Here is a 13,461-nt window from a genome sequence, read left to right as displayed (position 1 = left end):
AGATAAATACATTAAGCAAACCTAGTTATTCCAAATATACATTATGAAATTATAGTATAATATATACTATACCTATACTATATACGTAAAATATACTCGTAAATAAAAAAAAATTATTTAGCGATTGTAAATAATTGTCACAATACTAATACATATAATAAAACAACATACACATTTTATGTTTAAAAAAAAAAGAAAATAAATACAATTAAAAATTAAAAATTAACAGTTCATTAATTCTGTTAAATCTTCAAACTATAGGCTATAATATGTACCTAAGTATGTTATTATCTAATACACAGTTTCAATCTAATTATTTAATTGATGTTTTAAATCCACTTACATATTTATTGTAAATAAAATTAATTCAAAATAAAAATGTTAATTATTACATATTATCTTTTATTTATTTATTTTTAACTAGAAAACACACGTAAAATATAGTCATGTATTAATTCATAATCATACAAGTAATTTCATGTATTGTTAACTTCTGTAACCTATGATTTTCCTCGACAATGTGAGACATATTAATTTAATTTATATTCTAACATAAAAATAATTAACTTTTTTTCAACATTTTATAAACACAATATTATTTTTCTTAATATCCTCTAAGCATGTTGGCAATTAATTTTTAGTCTTATTAATTCAAGTTTATAAAAATACCTATAAAGGGTTTTTTTTTATTTTTAAACAGATAATTTTTATTGAAATAAGCATTAGTGAATAAATTAAATGAATTAATATGCTATCAAAACACAATCCACTATTTAATACTACTAACCAATTAGTAAAAATTAATTTTGAATAAAACAAAATATAATTTATAAATTTGTTAAAATCATTATACATCATGTTAAATTAAAATATAAATTAAATCCTTTTTCAATTTCAATTATTTATTGTTTTTAAACAGTACTGTTGGTATATTTTATTTAAATCGCTATAATAAGACCCGTTTTGCCTTGTATGTATTAATTCAAACCGAAGACCATAAACCAGTCGCGGCACATTCATCTATACACGATCACACACACTTACACGCGTATGCAATCAAACATGTTAATTAGTTTATGATAATCAGTTCCTATTAGTTGACATAGAGGAGGGGAAGCAGGTGCCCCTGTTCCAACGAATTAAACGTCAATTACTCGACGATGTTGTTATTAATCAAAACTTTAAAATAAACATCTAGTACACACAGACGCACAGTGTAAATTAAAATCATTGGTTTAAATCATTATTAATTCGAGTAAAAAAAAAAAAAAAATTATGAAATATTCATCTTTACTTTACGTGAAGAGATTTGGAAAACAATTCATCAGGTGTACACCTCACTTTAATGTATAGGGTTAGATTTTGATAACACGAAAAAAACGGATATCCGAAAACGATTTTTTTGTATGCACAACCACACGACGCCTCAGTAAGCTACACGACTACAACAGCGGTGTAATGTTTAAAAAGGTCATCGACCTTCCCGGACAACCGCATCGACCCGAGTCACTATAGTACGTATATACTCGTAAACGCGGTAATGCCCAATATACGACAATACGGTCTAAGGGTTCCTACGACATCGCTAATATTGGGGATAACACAACGTTTATGACTAATCATAACAAGAAAATCATATACCTCATTTTCTGATAATATCAGTATAATATTCTATGTGATGCTCTGCTGTATGCAATTAATCCAACAGTAGGTACTGATTCAACTGTTCAACATCAATAATTATTGTAAAAATAACCAAATGGCATATAAATAAAATGAAATTAGGAAAATGTTGATACGAAAAAAAATATTTAAATAACGTTCTATTTCTAATTCAAAAATAAAACTACCAAATAATTACATTTTAGTGTATTTTTATAGGTGTTTTTAATATATTTTATATTTTAAAACTGTACTAGTACCTTTTTTTTTTCTATAATCATTACATCATATTAAAATCATATCAATACGTCCAAAAGCAAAAATTAAGTAGGTTTTAGGAGATATAAAATGTACTATTGAGGTAAATCATAATTTTTCCAAAAAGTTAATTAGAATAAATTACCTATACAACAAAATAAACTTAAAATAGAAAACTATTAATAAATTATTGAAAACAGCAATAACAAAAGATTGCATTATTAAGCCTATTAAAAGGTCAAAAAGTGTACAAAGATCGTTCTACGTTTATAATATAAAATACATCTATGTACAACTTATATTTTAGTTTTAATTTGATTAATTATTTATTAGTAATAAGCTTTAAAATATTGTTTTTAAAACTGTAACATTTTTTTTTTATGTAAAAACTAATAAAAATGTTACTGAAAATAAATGGATATTTTTTTATATTATTGACGAACTTTTAATCTTACTTCAGAATTAGTACAACAGCTTTATTTTTTTATGAATTTGATAGAATAATAAATTATTATTTACACTCAATTACAAATTTAAAATATCATAATAGTATATAAATACCATTCATTATTATTATATGTGTTTATATATTTATATGTACCTAACTAAACCAAATTCTGAAAAATGTCTACTATAAAAAAGAAAGAATCTCCGAGTATCACTAAGTGGTTCAAACAACTTCAAACTTGAAACTTTGGCACAAATATTATAGTACTTTAAAAGGTTTATTATTTTTTCAATAATAATAATAGGTGTAGGTATAATATTATGTGTAATAATAATAATTATTACTTATTTATTCTATTTTTAAATATTATAATCGTTTTTGGATTTTTTGTCAATTCCAAAGCAATTCAGAAGGTATATACATTAAAAATCAACTGTCCTATTATATCGTACATATTTGTATGAATGCTTACGTACAATATATTATAAATATTTTTAATTTTTTAACATTCCAAGAACGAAGTTTTACTTAGAACTTTCTTTTTATATGCAAACAAACTTCACCAAGTATCCATTTCATCCATAATGTCTTATAGAAACTATAAACTTAAAGATAAACTCACGAGACAATATACCCGCAAAAGTCACAACTCACAAAGTTTGAACATTTCAATTAGTAAAACGTTAGTCAAAGATAATTTTACCATTCAGTAAATAGTTTTTCTTGTTTATTTCTGGTTTTAAGAAAATATAATATATAATACTCATATCATAAATTATACAGTATAGTACTATAGTATAATAGTTATAATTACTAATACATAATATATTATTAACACTAATAATAACAATAACAAAAATCGAATTTCTTAATTTATTTCACTTTTGATTATTGGAAATATATTGAAAAAATAGATTCCTTATAAATAATTTCTAGTATATTTTATAAATAAAAAAAATAACATCTGTATTTTCAATAAAATGATGTCTAATGAACTTTCGTATATTTGATAAACTATATGAGTAATTAGTTTGTAAACATAATCTAACCCTTTTATGTTTTCCTCTTCTTTACTAAAAGGGATAATTTATAACAGTGCTTAATCAATGCTAACCGATTTCAACTATACTATCCTGCCGCAGGTGGTTTTTAACAAACAAAACCAAGGTGCACCAAAAGGGCGCCTTAAACCGTCTATAAAGACGTGTGTATGAGACGGCTTCAAAAGAGAACTATTATATCATAATATTTACGCCAATATTGCAAACAATTTAGAAATATCAAAAGAGGCACAACCAAAATTTAGTACACGAAATATAGAAAATATTACAAAAACTATACGTTATTAAAATATATTTAACTCAAATAAGGTATATGTTATTCATATTATATTCAAAACATCTACATTCTACATATACTACCAAACTTAATAACATTTAGTATTATGTTAAAATATTTTAAAATATAATAAATAAATATATTTATATACATAATATATCAATACGATTTAAAAATCCCTATTTTTTTAAAAATCTATTTACTCAGCGTTTTTTTTTTAATGATTGCCCATGGCCTATAATGATTACCTATTTAATTACCGAGAAAAATTAACTTAATAATAATGACAGCTGAAAACACATTATACACAAAAATCAGTAGGTTAGATATTAGATTCGAAATGTAAAATAAACTTAAATGATTAAAGGTTAGGTAAGGTTAGATTAGGTTTAATTTCGACGTAATAAGAAATGAATACACATAGATATATTATAAGATTCTAATAAATAAAATGAACTACTTTTATAAAAATATTAGAATTGTTTTTATAATAATAAAAAAAAAAGTTCTACTCTAATTCAGTTTAATTTAATTCTTGGCCAAATAGATAACTGTTTTACTATGAACAGATTAAAAAACGTATAAAACACCACAATTCATTTTATTAAGATATTATTAAAAGCTAAATAGAAATATATTTTTCATGTTCAACTATTTTAATTTTCAATTATTTATATATTAAGGTTTATCATTATTTAATGTTATTTAAAATAGACAGTTTTATCGTTACTTGTTGAAAAATTAAATAATGTTAAAAAATTACTTTTATTAAAATCCAATATTATAATAATAATAATAATAATAATAATAATAACCGTTTTCAAACGCAATGAATTAAATAAATATATATAAAATATAAACAAATACAGTAGTGTAGGCAGTATCATTTATAAATTACGCTATAAATACGCTTGTACATAATACATTACAAATGGTTATAAAAATAAATATTTAACTTATTCCCTTTATCAGTTCAATATACCTAATTAATAATGAAAATCAACCAAAAAATTTATAATTTAATTAGAGAAACGTAAATTGTTTAGAAAACGTGCTAATATTTTAAATTAAATTTTAATATAATTATGATTTACAAGTTGTTTCAGTATAATAACGATTAATTTCAACCCTCGAAAAGTTACTGGCAGTGATTACGTTGAGTAAGCTTTTAGAACACATAATGAACTTGGAAGTAGGAGTTTTTAATTAATAACAAACAAACGGAATGCTTAAACAACAAATCAATGTATGCTTAGAAAACATTAAAACATTTTTAAGCATCTTTCTTCAGCAATAATAATTATAATACTATATTATTTTTAACACTATAAACCTAACTTTTACAGGCAAATAACAAAAAAGTCTAGATACACGCAATATACGTAACAAAAATTTAACAATTAATGAAAACCAATGGACAACATTTAAAAACAAAAAGCTTGTTAAGTTACTAAGAAATAAAAATATTGCAATCCTTTTTTTAAAAGCATTTGAATTATTAATTACGACTTCAATTATTTCACAAATAATTTTAATAATTTAATATTTTAATAATTCAAGCGTGCTTCAGATTTAATTTAAATTTTAAACCAACATCAAGGTATTTTATTTATTTATTTATTTATTAATGGTCTACGCCCTGTACAACAGTTTAAAATATAATACAATACCTATATAGTTTAAATAATTAATATAAATAACACACAAGTTTAAATAAGAAAATAATTGCTGTAATAATATAAGTATAAGAAAGGAAATTAATCATTCTAGTTAAAATGGAAAGCACTAAGTCTTATTCAAATAAAAATACATTAAACATACCCTATCATAAAATTCTTCTGAGAGGATTGTACCCAATTGTCGATTAATAGACACATTTGATTTTTATTTTTAAATTACTTTGTAAAAAGTGAAAAAATAAAAAGCTCTGAGGGAAAGCTAATGACAACAATAGGACAATATTATACAGCCGGATGTTGTCGTTTGGCAAATAGTGAATGTGTGTAACGAGACAAGTGGGCGGACGAGGAAATAGACAAACAAAAACATAAAGCAAAAAAACGAATTATTTTCTTTGTCCCCTTGAAGTATTTTATCATTGTTTTTAAACGCCATAAACGAAAATGAGTGAAATTTATCACACAAATATTATATATATATATATATAAACGCAAACGATAAACTAAATCCCAGTGGACTCTATTGAAATATGTGTATTAAAGCCCGTCTCAAATCATTGTAAATATTCAATAACTATACCTATATTAATATATTACGTCTTCGTAATTAATATCAATTAATGAACTAATTAAATACTTAGTTAATTACATCCATGTTTCAAAAAATAATAATTCATAATAGGTATCTGTTAAGTATAAAATTTGTAAGTAATTGTTCATATATAACATTCAAAATAATATGTATATTATATACTTACGTGATCAGCATGGAGTAAAGTTTCCGTGGCCACAGCTGTTGCTTCAGTTTGAGTGTGGCTAGTACTAGATATTCGGTATTGAAGTCCAGATATGGTACAAAATTCCTCATGTCTTGTAGATCGAGTAGTACTATTAACGTACACGCCAGTAGTGATTGTAACGTCTGTGTCCTGGTTAACGATAACAGCAAGTTGTGACGTTGGTGGAGGTACAATGGGTGGCAAAGGTGTTGGCTGAAGAGCTGTACGGACCGTGGATGCTCTATGGCCGTCAGAATCTTCATCTTCCGCGTCATCTTCTGGCTCGGATCTTTCAGAAGATATTTCAGAACTAGTGGTAGATTTCTTTGAACTATCGTGTACTTTTGGAGGTGATTTTTTCTCTGTCGAATAACTGGCTGCTAATATAGCAGATGCATTTAGACTTGCCATGCGTTTTTTTACAACCATATCTTTAAGATCCATAGTAACAGTGTCCGCATTACGTCTTTTTCGCTTGGAACCACTTGTTGGTGAAGTGACTTCTTTGGAGGACCTTTCAGGTTCTTCTTCTTCTTCGTCTGTACTTTCAGGCTCTGAAACTTTTGGCTGTTTTTTCGTACGTTTAGCAGATTTCGGTGGTTCATATTTTGCATCATCTATACCTGTAAAAATACATTGAATAACAATAAAAACTCATAATAAACTAAAATTAATATACTTTATATATAAAAATATTTAAAAATTTTAAACTAATTATATTTTTAACAAGAGAATGGTAACTAATTATTTTACAATAATATTAATTTCTTTTGATTTGTGAATAACTTTTCGATCGAATGTATAGATACTATCGTTACCTAAAGTTTACTCCAGATCCTTAAAAGAAAAATTAATACTTTTAAAAAGTATTTTTTTTTTAACTTTAGAATGTTTTTATAATTGTATGAAGAAAACTATTAAATCTGTCATAACATTTTTTTTTTTTATTAAATTTAAAAATTGAATACAATACTTTATAAAAATTATAATTAAGAATTAATATAGAATTATAAAAAAAATTGTGGTAGAAATTATGATTATGAATTATGAATTATGATTTTTAATAGCTACCTAATAGAAAATCAAGTGAGATTATTGTATAGAAAGTTCAACATTTTATACTTACATACTAACATTTAATAATACAAAAGTTAAAATATTCAAATGTGTAATAAAAAGCTAAAGTCTAAAAAGATCCAACATATTTTGAAAATGTCTCGTTTAAACCAGTCTACGATTATTCACTTATGAATTACATAAAAAAAAAAAATGAAATATTTTTCGTCATTTTATATACTTGAATTTTCCTTTTTTTTTAATTTCTCTATTACTCCCAATCACATAAAAAAGAATTGGGAAATGTTTACTTTTTAATCCTCAAAGAAAATCTAACATTTTCAACCAGAAACATACCTTAAAACTTAAATCGAAGTATTTTTCTATAGAAAAAACTAAAAAGTATCCACACAAAATAAAATAATAATAAATAACACGATTGTAAAACCAATATATTCTCGCCCCGCTCAAAATCTTAAATGAGAATTCGTGAAATAAAGAGCGTAAATTGACAGTTGACAGCAGTATACCACTTCATTAAAAGGTACCTAATTATTAATTATTCAATTTACAGTTTTATTAATGTAAGTAATCAAAAACAACAGAATGAAACCCGGTCAATATTATATTTGTAAATAAGAATGAAAAAAAGTCTTACTAATATCTCATTAACTAAATTAATTAATATTGTTTCGAATTTAAATTTTTTACAACTACTTATCAATTAATATAAATAACAATAGGATATATTTTTAAATAAAATAAAAATAGTGAGTATAAAAATGAAAGATATTGTACAATAACCAGATGAAATTGATTAATGCAACAGTAATAAATAATATATACATCTACAACATGGTTAATACAATATTTTTTGTATAATATATTAATATAATATATATACTCCGATACTTGTAAAGCTATAACTAATACACGTAAAAAATGTGTTTTAATGTATTCAATCAAATCAATATACATATTATAGAAAGAAAGTACACTTAATTTATAATGGATTATTTAAGTTAATAAGATAAAACCAACCTAACTAACGAGTATATACCTATTTTTTTAACCATTTAAACTTTTTTATTCTCTATAACTTCAAAATTATTTGAAATAGATTGTATATATTGAAAAATATATTATTAGGTACCTTGGTATATTGTTTTTAACTAAAAAATCTATTTGGTTTTTTTTTATGTGAATTGTAAATTTATTTGTATTCTTTTCAATCCCTTAATATTAACTAAATTAATGTTACCTGATGACGAGCTGTTTGTAGAACTTGTATCATGCATATCCCAATGTCTTCCAACACTTTTTAAACCTGGAGTTGTCCTTTTCGACGTTCTTTTTCCTTTTCTAGCCGGGATTTCCACATCTGATTTTTTCTTACCTTTTTTAGAAGGAGGCGCATTTATTGTAGCAGCTGCAGATGCTGCCATTGCGTCAATCAATGCACTTTTACTTTCATTCTCGTACAAACAATGAACTTTGGCTATAGCATTGAGAGATGCTACTCTAGGTCTCTTAGCCACAGGTCTACCTTTTACTTTGGTCTTTGGTGCAACTTTAGTTTTTCCTTTTGGTTTGATTTTTTCTACTGCTAATAATTTCTTTTTCTTTTCAACTTTAACCGGTTTTGTTACAGATTTTTCGATTTTCTGTTTTTCTTTTTTTTCTTTTTCTTTTTCTGATTTTTGTTTTTCATTTTTTAGTTTTTCAGTTTTTTGTTTTTCAGTTTTATGTTGATCAGAATTTTGCTTTTCGATATTTTGGTTTTCAGTGTTATGTTTAGCTTCTTTTTTTACAGGTGCAATGTCTATCTTTTCATTTTCTTCTGTTTTTACCGAGTAAGGCAATTGACTAACTGATATTTCTTTAATTTTTATACAAGTATTATCTTGTCTGATTGTTATAGTATTACAAACACTTCCATCAAAATCACAAACTGGACCATTTTTTAATTGAAAAACTTGTAATAAAGCAACATCGTCCGGGTTTTCGTCTTTTACTACATCCATACATTCTATAGAGGGTTTGTCGTCTATCTTCTTAGCTGAATTTATTTTTACCTTATTCTTAGCAATAGCTTTAGTTTTTTTTGGTTTATCTTTTTTGTCTGACTTAATCTCAGGGCGAGATTTTATAGAATCAACTTCATCTATACTCTTTTTTAAAGGTTTTGGAATAGGTTTCTTTTTCACTTCTTTAACCTTCTTATCTTTTTTAACTTTATCTTTGGATTTCTTTTCTTCTTTATCTTCAGACTTTTTTACAGGTTTTTTAATCTTTAATAACTTATCAATTTTTTCACTATTTCCAGAGCTAGAATTTTTTCCTTTTTTAACTATAGGCTTTTTCACGATTTTTGTTGACAATTTTTCTTTTAGCTTTGGTTTGACAGATTTTTTCACCAAATCTTTTTTTTCGTCCAAATCTTCTGTTTCCTTTTCATTTTTTTTAACGGCTTTGGCTGTTTTAACATTTTTTTGTTCAGTTTTTAGAGTTTTTTGAGATAAAGTGGTTTTTTTAACAGATTTTTTTGTCAAGTTAATTGGTCCAGGTGGAGAATCACTTGCATTAGATGCCTTTTTTTGTTTTGTTTTAGATAAAGTTGAAGTTGATTTTTGACTTTCGCCGCAAGTATTTATTTCTGTGCTTTTTCTTGTCGACATGCTGAATGTCTTGCAATACAAACGTATTACACGATTACATTGTAATTTTTAAATCTGAAAAAAATTAAAATGTAAAATTATTTACAAATAAATATTTATTAGGTAGGTATTAAGAATATTTAAAAAAAAAAATAAACAAATATTTTGACATGACTTTTATGTGTAATGTGCTTTCTCTTGGGAAATAAAACACTTGAAGTTTTAAGCCGAGTTTTAACACTGATAGGTTGAAAATTATTTAATAGTACAATTTGTTATGTAAATATGCATTTTTGGTTTTCTAAAAAATCGTATGCATCCATCATATTTTAAAAACAAGCAATCATTCGGTATTCAATCATAGGTATACATTACCCAAAATTTAATTTGATAATCTATAGGTAAATAAACAAATTATTTTACAACCATAAATAATTTGGGTATAGATACACTATCATATAACCTAGGTACAATTGGTCACCTGCAAAACAATAAGCTACTGAAATCACTACCTATATAATATTATCGTAATAAGAATTAAATAATTTAGCGATTATACCTAATTTCTATGGGTAGATTAATAAAAATCTTATACGAATACTAAGATCCGCACACGAAATGGACATTGTTTCCGCGGGAAAACGCACTCGATGCGCGCACGATGGAAAATAAATCAAACAACAAAAATCGCACGATTCGATGACAACGTTGAAGTCTTCCGCGCGTACTGCCGAGGCAAAGGTGCTGTCCGATGATCATATATTATTACGTCGAGTAACGGCACGAGCGATAATATAATCCAAGGTCAGCTGTTGAACCGGATGGGTGTACAACTCTACTCATCGCTACTACTCACGTCATAAACAACCGATGTTCGCGACGACTGTCGTACCCGAATCTCGTCAACCGTGTAAAGGGGGTAAGTCCCGAGTAGCCGCAGTCACATAGCATCGACCTGTAGGAGAACTCTCGCAGCTCGGCGTAATGTTACAACGTAATTAATACCGCCGACACCGGACCCACAGTCGCGACGACTATTTTATTATGTCATCGCCGGAGGCGGACGTACTTGCACGTAGGTTTTACGTATTTTTTTATTTTTTATTATTATTATTATTATTATTATTCGTAGGCCTACTACCGCGAGCATTACGACAACAACTACACACGGCTACAATAATATTATATTATTATATTATCATTATATTCCGAACGCGCGACGACGAGGAGTTGACCCCGATTCCCGGAGGCGCGCGTGTTTATTGAATGGAAAAGGAGGGGACGGACGACGGCGGCGGCGGCGGCGACTACGACGACTATGACGACTATGACGGGCTATGACGATACACGCGAGCGGGAGGCGAGACATCCGCGAACGCTCGAGTTACACACCACCACGGCAGCGGCAGCGGCGGCGGCTGAGACTGCGACGGTGGTTGCTACCGGCCGAGCGGCGTCGGGCAGCTGCGGAACACGTCCGGTTTCGCGGCAACCGACAAACGACTACCTACCGTCATCCACCACCGGTCCCGAGATCCGATCCCAAAGTCTCCCCCAGCGCATAAAACACACATAACAGTTATAACGTCACGAAGCGATCCCGTCGTCCCGTCGAGGCAGATCGATGCGGCGACGACGACGTCCCGACAAACGTAATGATATCGCCACTGTAATTTTACCATATACCATTAATACAATTATACATGATATACTATGTACCTTGTGTTGCGGCCGTCGACAGGAGGCGACGACGGCGGCGGCGGCACCAGCGGCACGCATTGATTGGCCACCGGCGGCGGCGGGGTGGCCGGCGCCCTGTTCGCGCGACGCACTCGAAAACCAACGAAATATCAAACGAACGCCGAGGAAACGACTCCGGCGGCAATCTCGACCCGCGCGGCGCGCAGCGACTTATTGCCGTACGCTGTACATAATATTATATACGCGGGCGCGCGCGCGCGCGCCGAACTCTGTGGTGCACGCGGATACGGACTAGCGCGTGCGACGAACGGTACACAAAAATATACCTTAAACCATAGGCCACAGCCTTTCGTGCGGCAAGCGTGTTAAAAGTATATTATGACGTTATCGTAATAATATTACAGACTTTTCGATAAATTATTGAATTTATTATTATTTTGACATGATCAGAATCGCGGGCGCGACACACCGGGTGACGCGGTACCACGGCCGACGGACGCGAACAATGCACTGCTGTGCTGGTACTTGGTAGTCGTCGTCGGCGCGTACGCGGATCGGTCGGCGGCGGCGGCGGTGGTGGTGACGGTGGTGTCGGCGCGGTGGTGGTGATCGGGTGGCGGCGTGGTGGTGGTCGGGCAGACGGTTGGCCACGCGGTGGCGGTGTCGGTGGCGGAGAGGTGCGCGCACGTACGGTGTGCTCGCGGAATGCGGTCTACGGGGGGAAAAACGGCGGGACCGCAGCGACATCGAGCGGACTGAACTCGCGTAACGGTCCAAATAGTTTTGTTTTTTATTTTATTATTACTACTATTAAACATAATATTGTGTTTCGTAATTACCGCCTAGTGCATAATGAGTACCTTAACCATCTAATCAATTGCATCGAGTGCCTGATTGTTATTAACCGTCGGTCATCCAATCCAACGTTATGTACAGTAATACCTACATGTTATATCTACTTATACATACTGCAATATTTTTTTGTTTCTTTTTTAATTTACAGTCAAATACTTAGACTTTTGAGTGTAAATGGGTATAAAATGTATAACAACCAAAATGGTACTATTTATTTTTTTTACATCGGGCCAATTGACGTGGTTGTATAGAAGTTACAAAATATATCAATGTATATAGTCCTTATAATCTTCGTAGTATAGTAAAAAGTGACACATGATTTACGATATTACAATACAATATAGGTACCCATTATAATTATCCTAGAAGAATAATTTATCGTACTATATACAATAAACAGTCTTAATCCTTGACATTTCTTAGTATAATATAATTCCTTCATTTTATAAAATTTCATAATCAATTAATATAGGTACATCGAATATTAAAAAATCGGGTAAGTGGGTACCGCTCTGCTGTACATCAAGTGCCGTGTGGATCACCATTATATAATATTATAGGAGTTAAATTTGAAACCAATGATAGGTATCATTGTATACAAAAAACGATTCTGAACGAAGATGATGCTTTGTCAGCAAAGGATATAGTTTCGAATGGTTGGTTAAAAAAATGTTTATGTTTTAATGGCCGGACTACACCAAAATTTAAGTTCTTTTATAATTATTATAAGCTAAACTTATGGAAAATCTCGTATTGAATTTTCAACTCTTAGCTACTTATACAAAAATTTTTATGAATGATACCTACAAAATAATTTGCAAATATTCATGGTTTTGACAAATTTTTGTCAATATTTGAACTTCAAATGCTAATAAAAAAAAATGCGCCTATGTATTCTAATAATTTTTTAATCACTATAAAAAGAGCTTAAGAGAAACTTTGTATTAATTTGTATTTTGGGTCAAAAAACTTTTATCGACACTTCAAAAAAAAATTCTCAGAAAAATCGAAAATTTAAGTTATCTATA

The 13,461-nt window shown here is 29.0% G+C and overlaps 1 protein-coding gene across 1 annotated transcript in view; it reads right to left on the bottom strand.

Annotated features, from left to right (window-relative positions):
- LOC114121642 (uncharacterized) overlaps positions 1 to 12,101 on the bottom strand; it is a 112,566-nt gene extending 100,465 nt beyond the window's left edge. The window contains exons 1-3 of the mRNA XM_050198529.1: positions 11,597 to 12,101; positions 8,482 to 9,952; positions 6,144 to 6,787 (exon numbers count right to left, since the gene is read on the bottom strand). Of these exons, the coding sequence (XP_050054486.1) occupies positions 6,144 to 6,787; positions 8,482 to 9,898 (2,061 nt within the window). The 5' untranslated portion in view covers positions 9,899 to 9,952; positions 11,597 to 12,101. The remainder of the gene's footprint in view (positions 1 to 6,143; positions 6,788 to 8,481; positions 9,953 to 11,596) is intronic.
- Between the last annotated feature and the right edge of the window lie 1,360 nt (positions 12,102 to 13,461).

The sequence above is a fragment of the Aphis gossypii genome, chromosome 1 (genome assembly GCF_020184175.1).
Source record: "Aphis gossypii isolate Hap1 chromosome 1, ASM2018417v2, whole genome shotgun sequence".
Taxonomy (NCBI): domain Eukaryota; kingdom Metazoa; phylum Arthropoda; class Insecta; order Hemiptera; family Aphididae; genus Aphis; species Aphis gossypii.
Note: the sequence above shows the minus strand (reverse complement) of the source record. Positions and strands in the feature narration are given on the sequence as shown.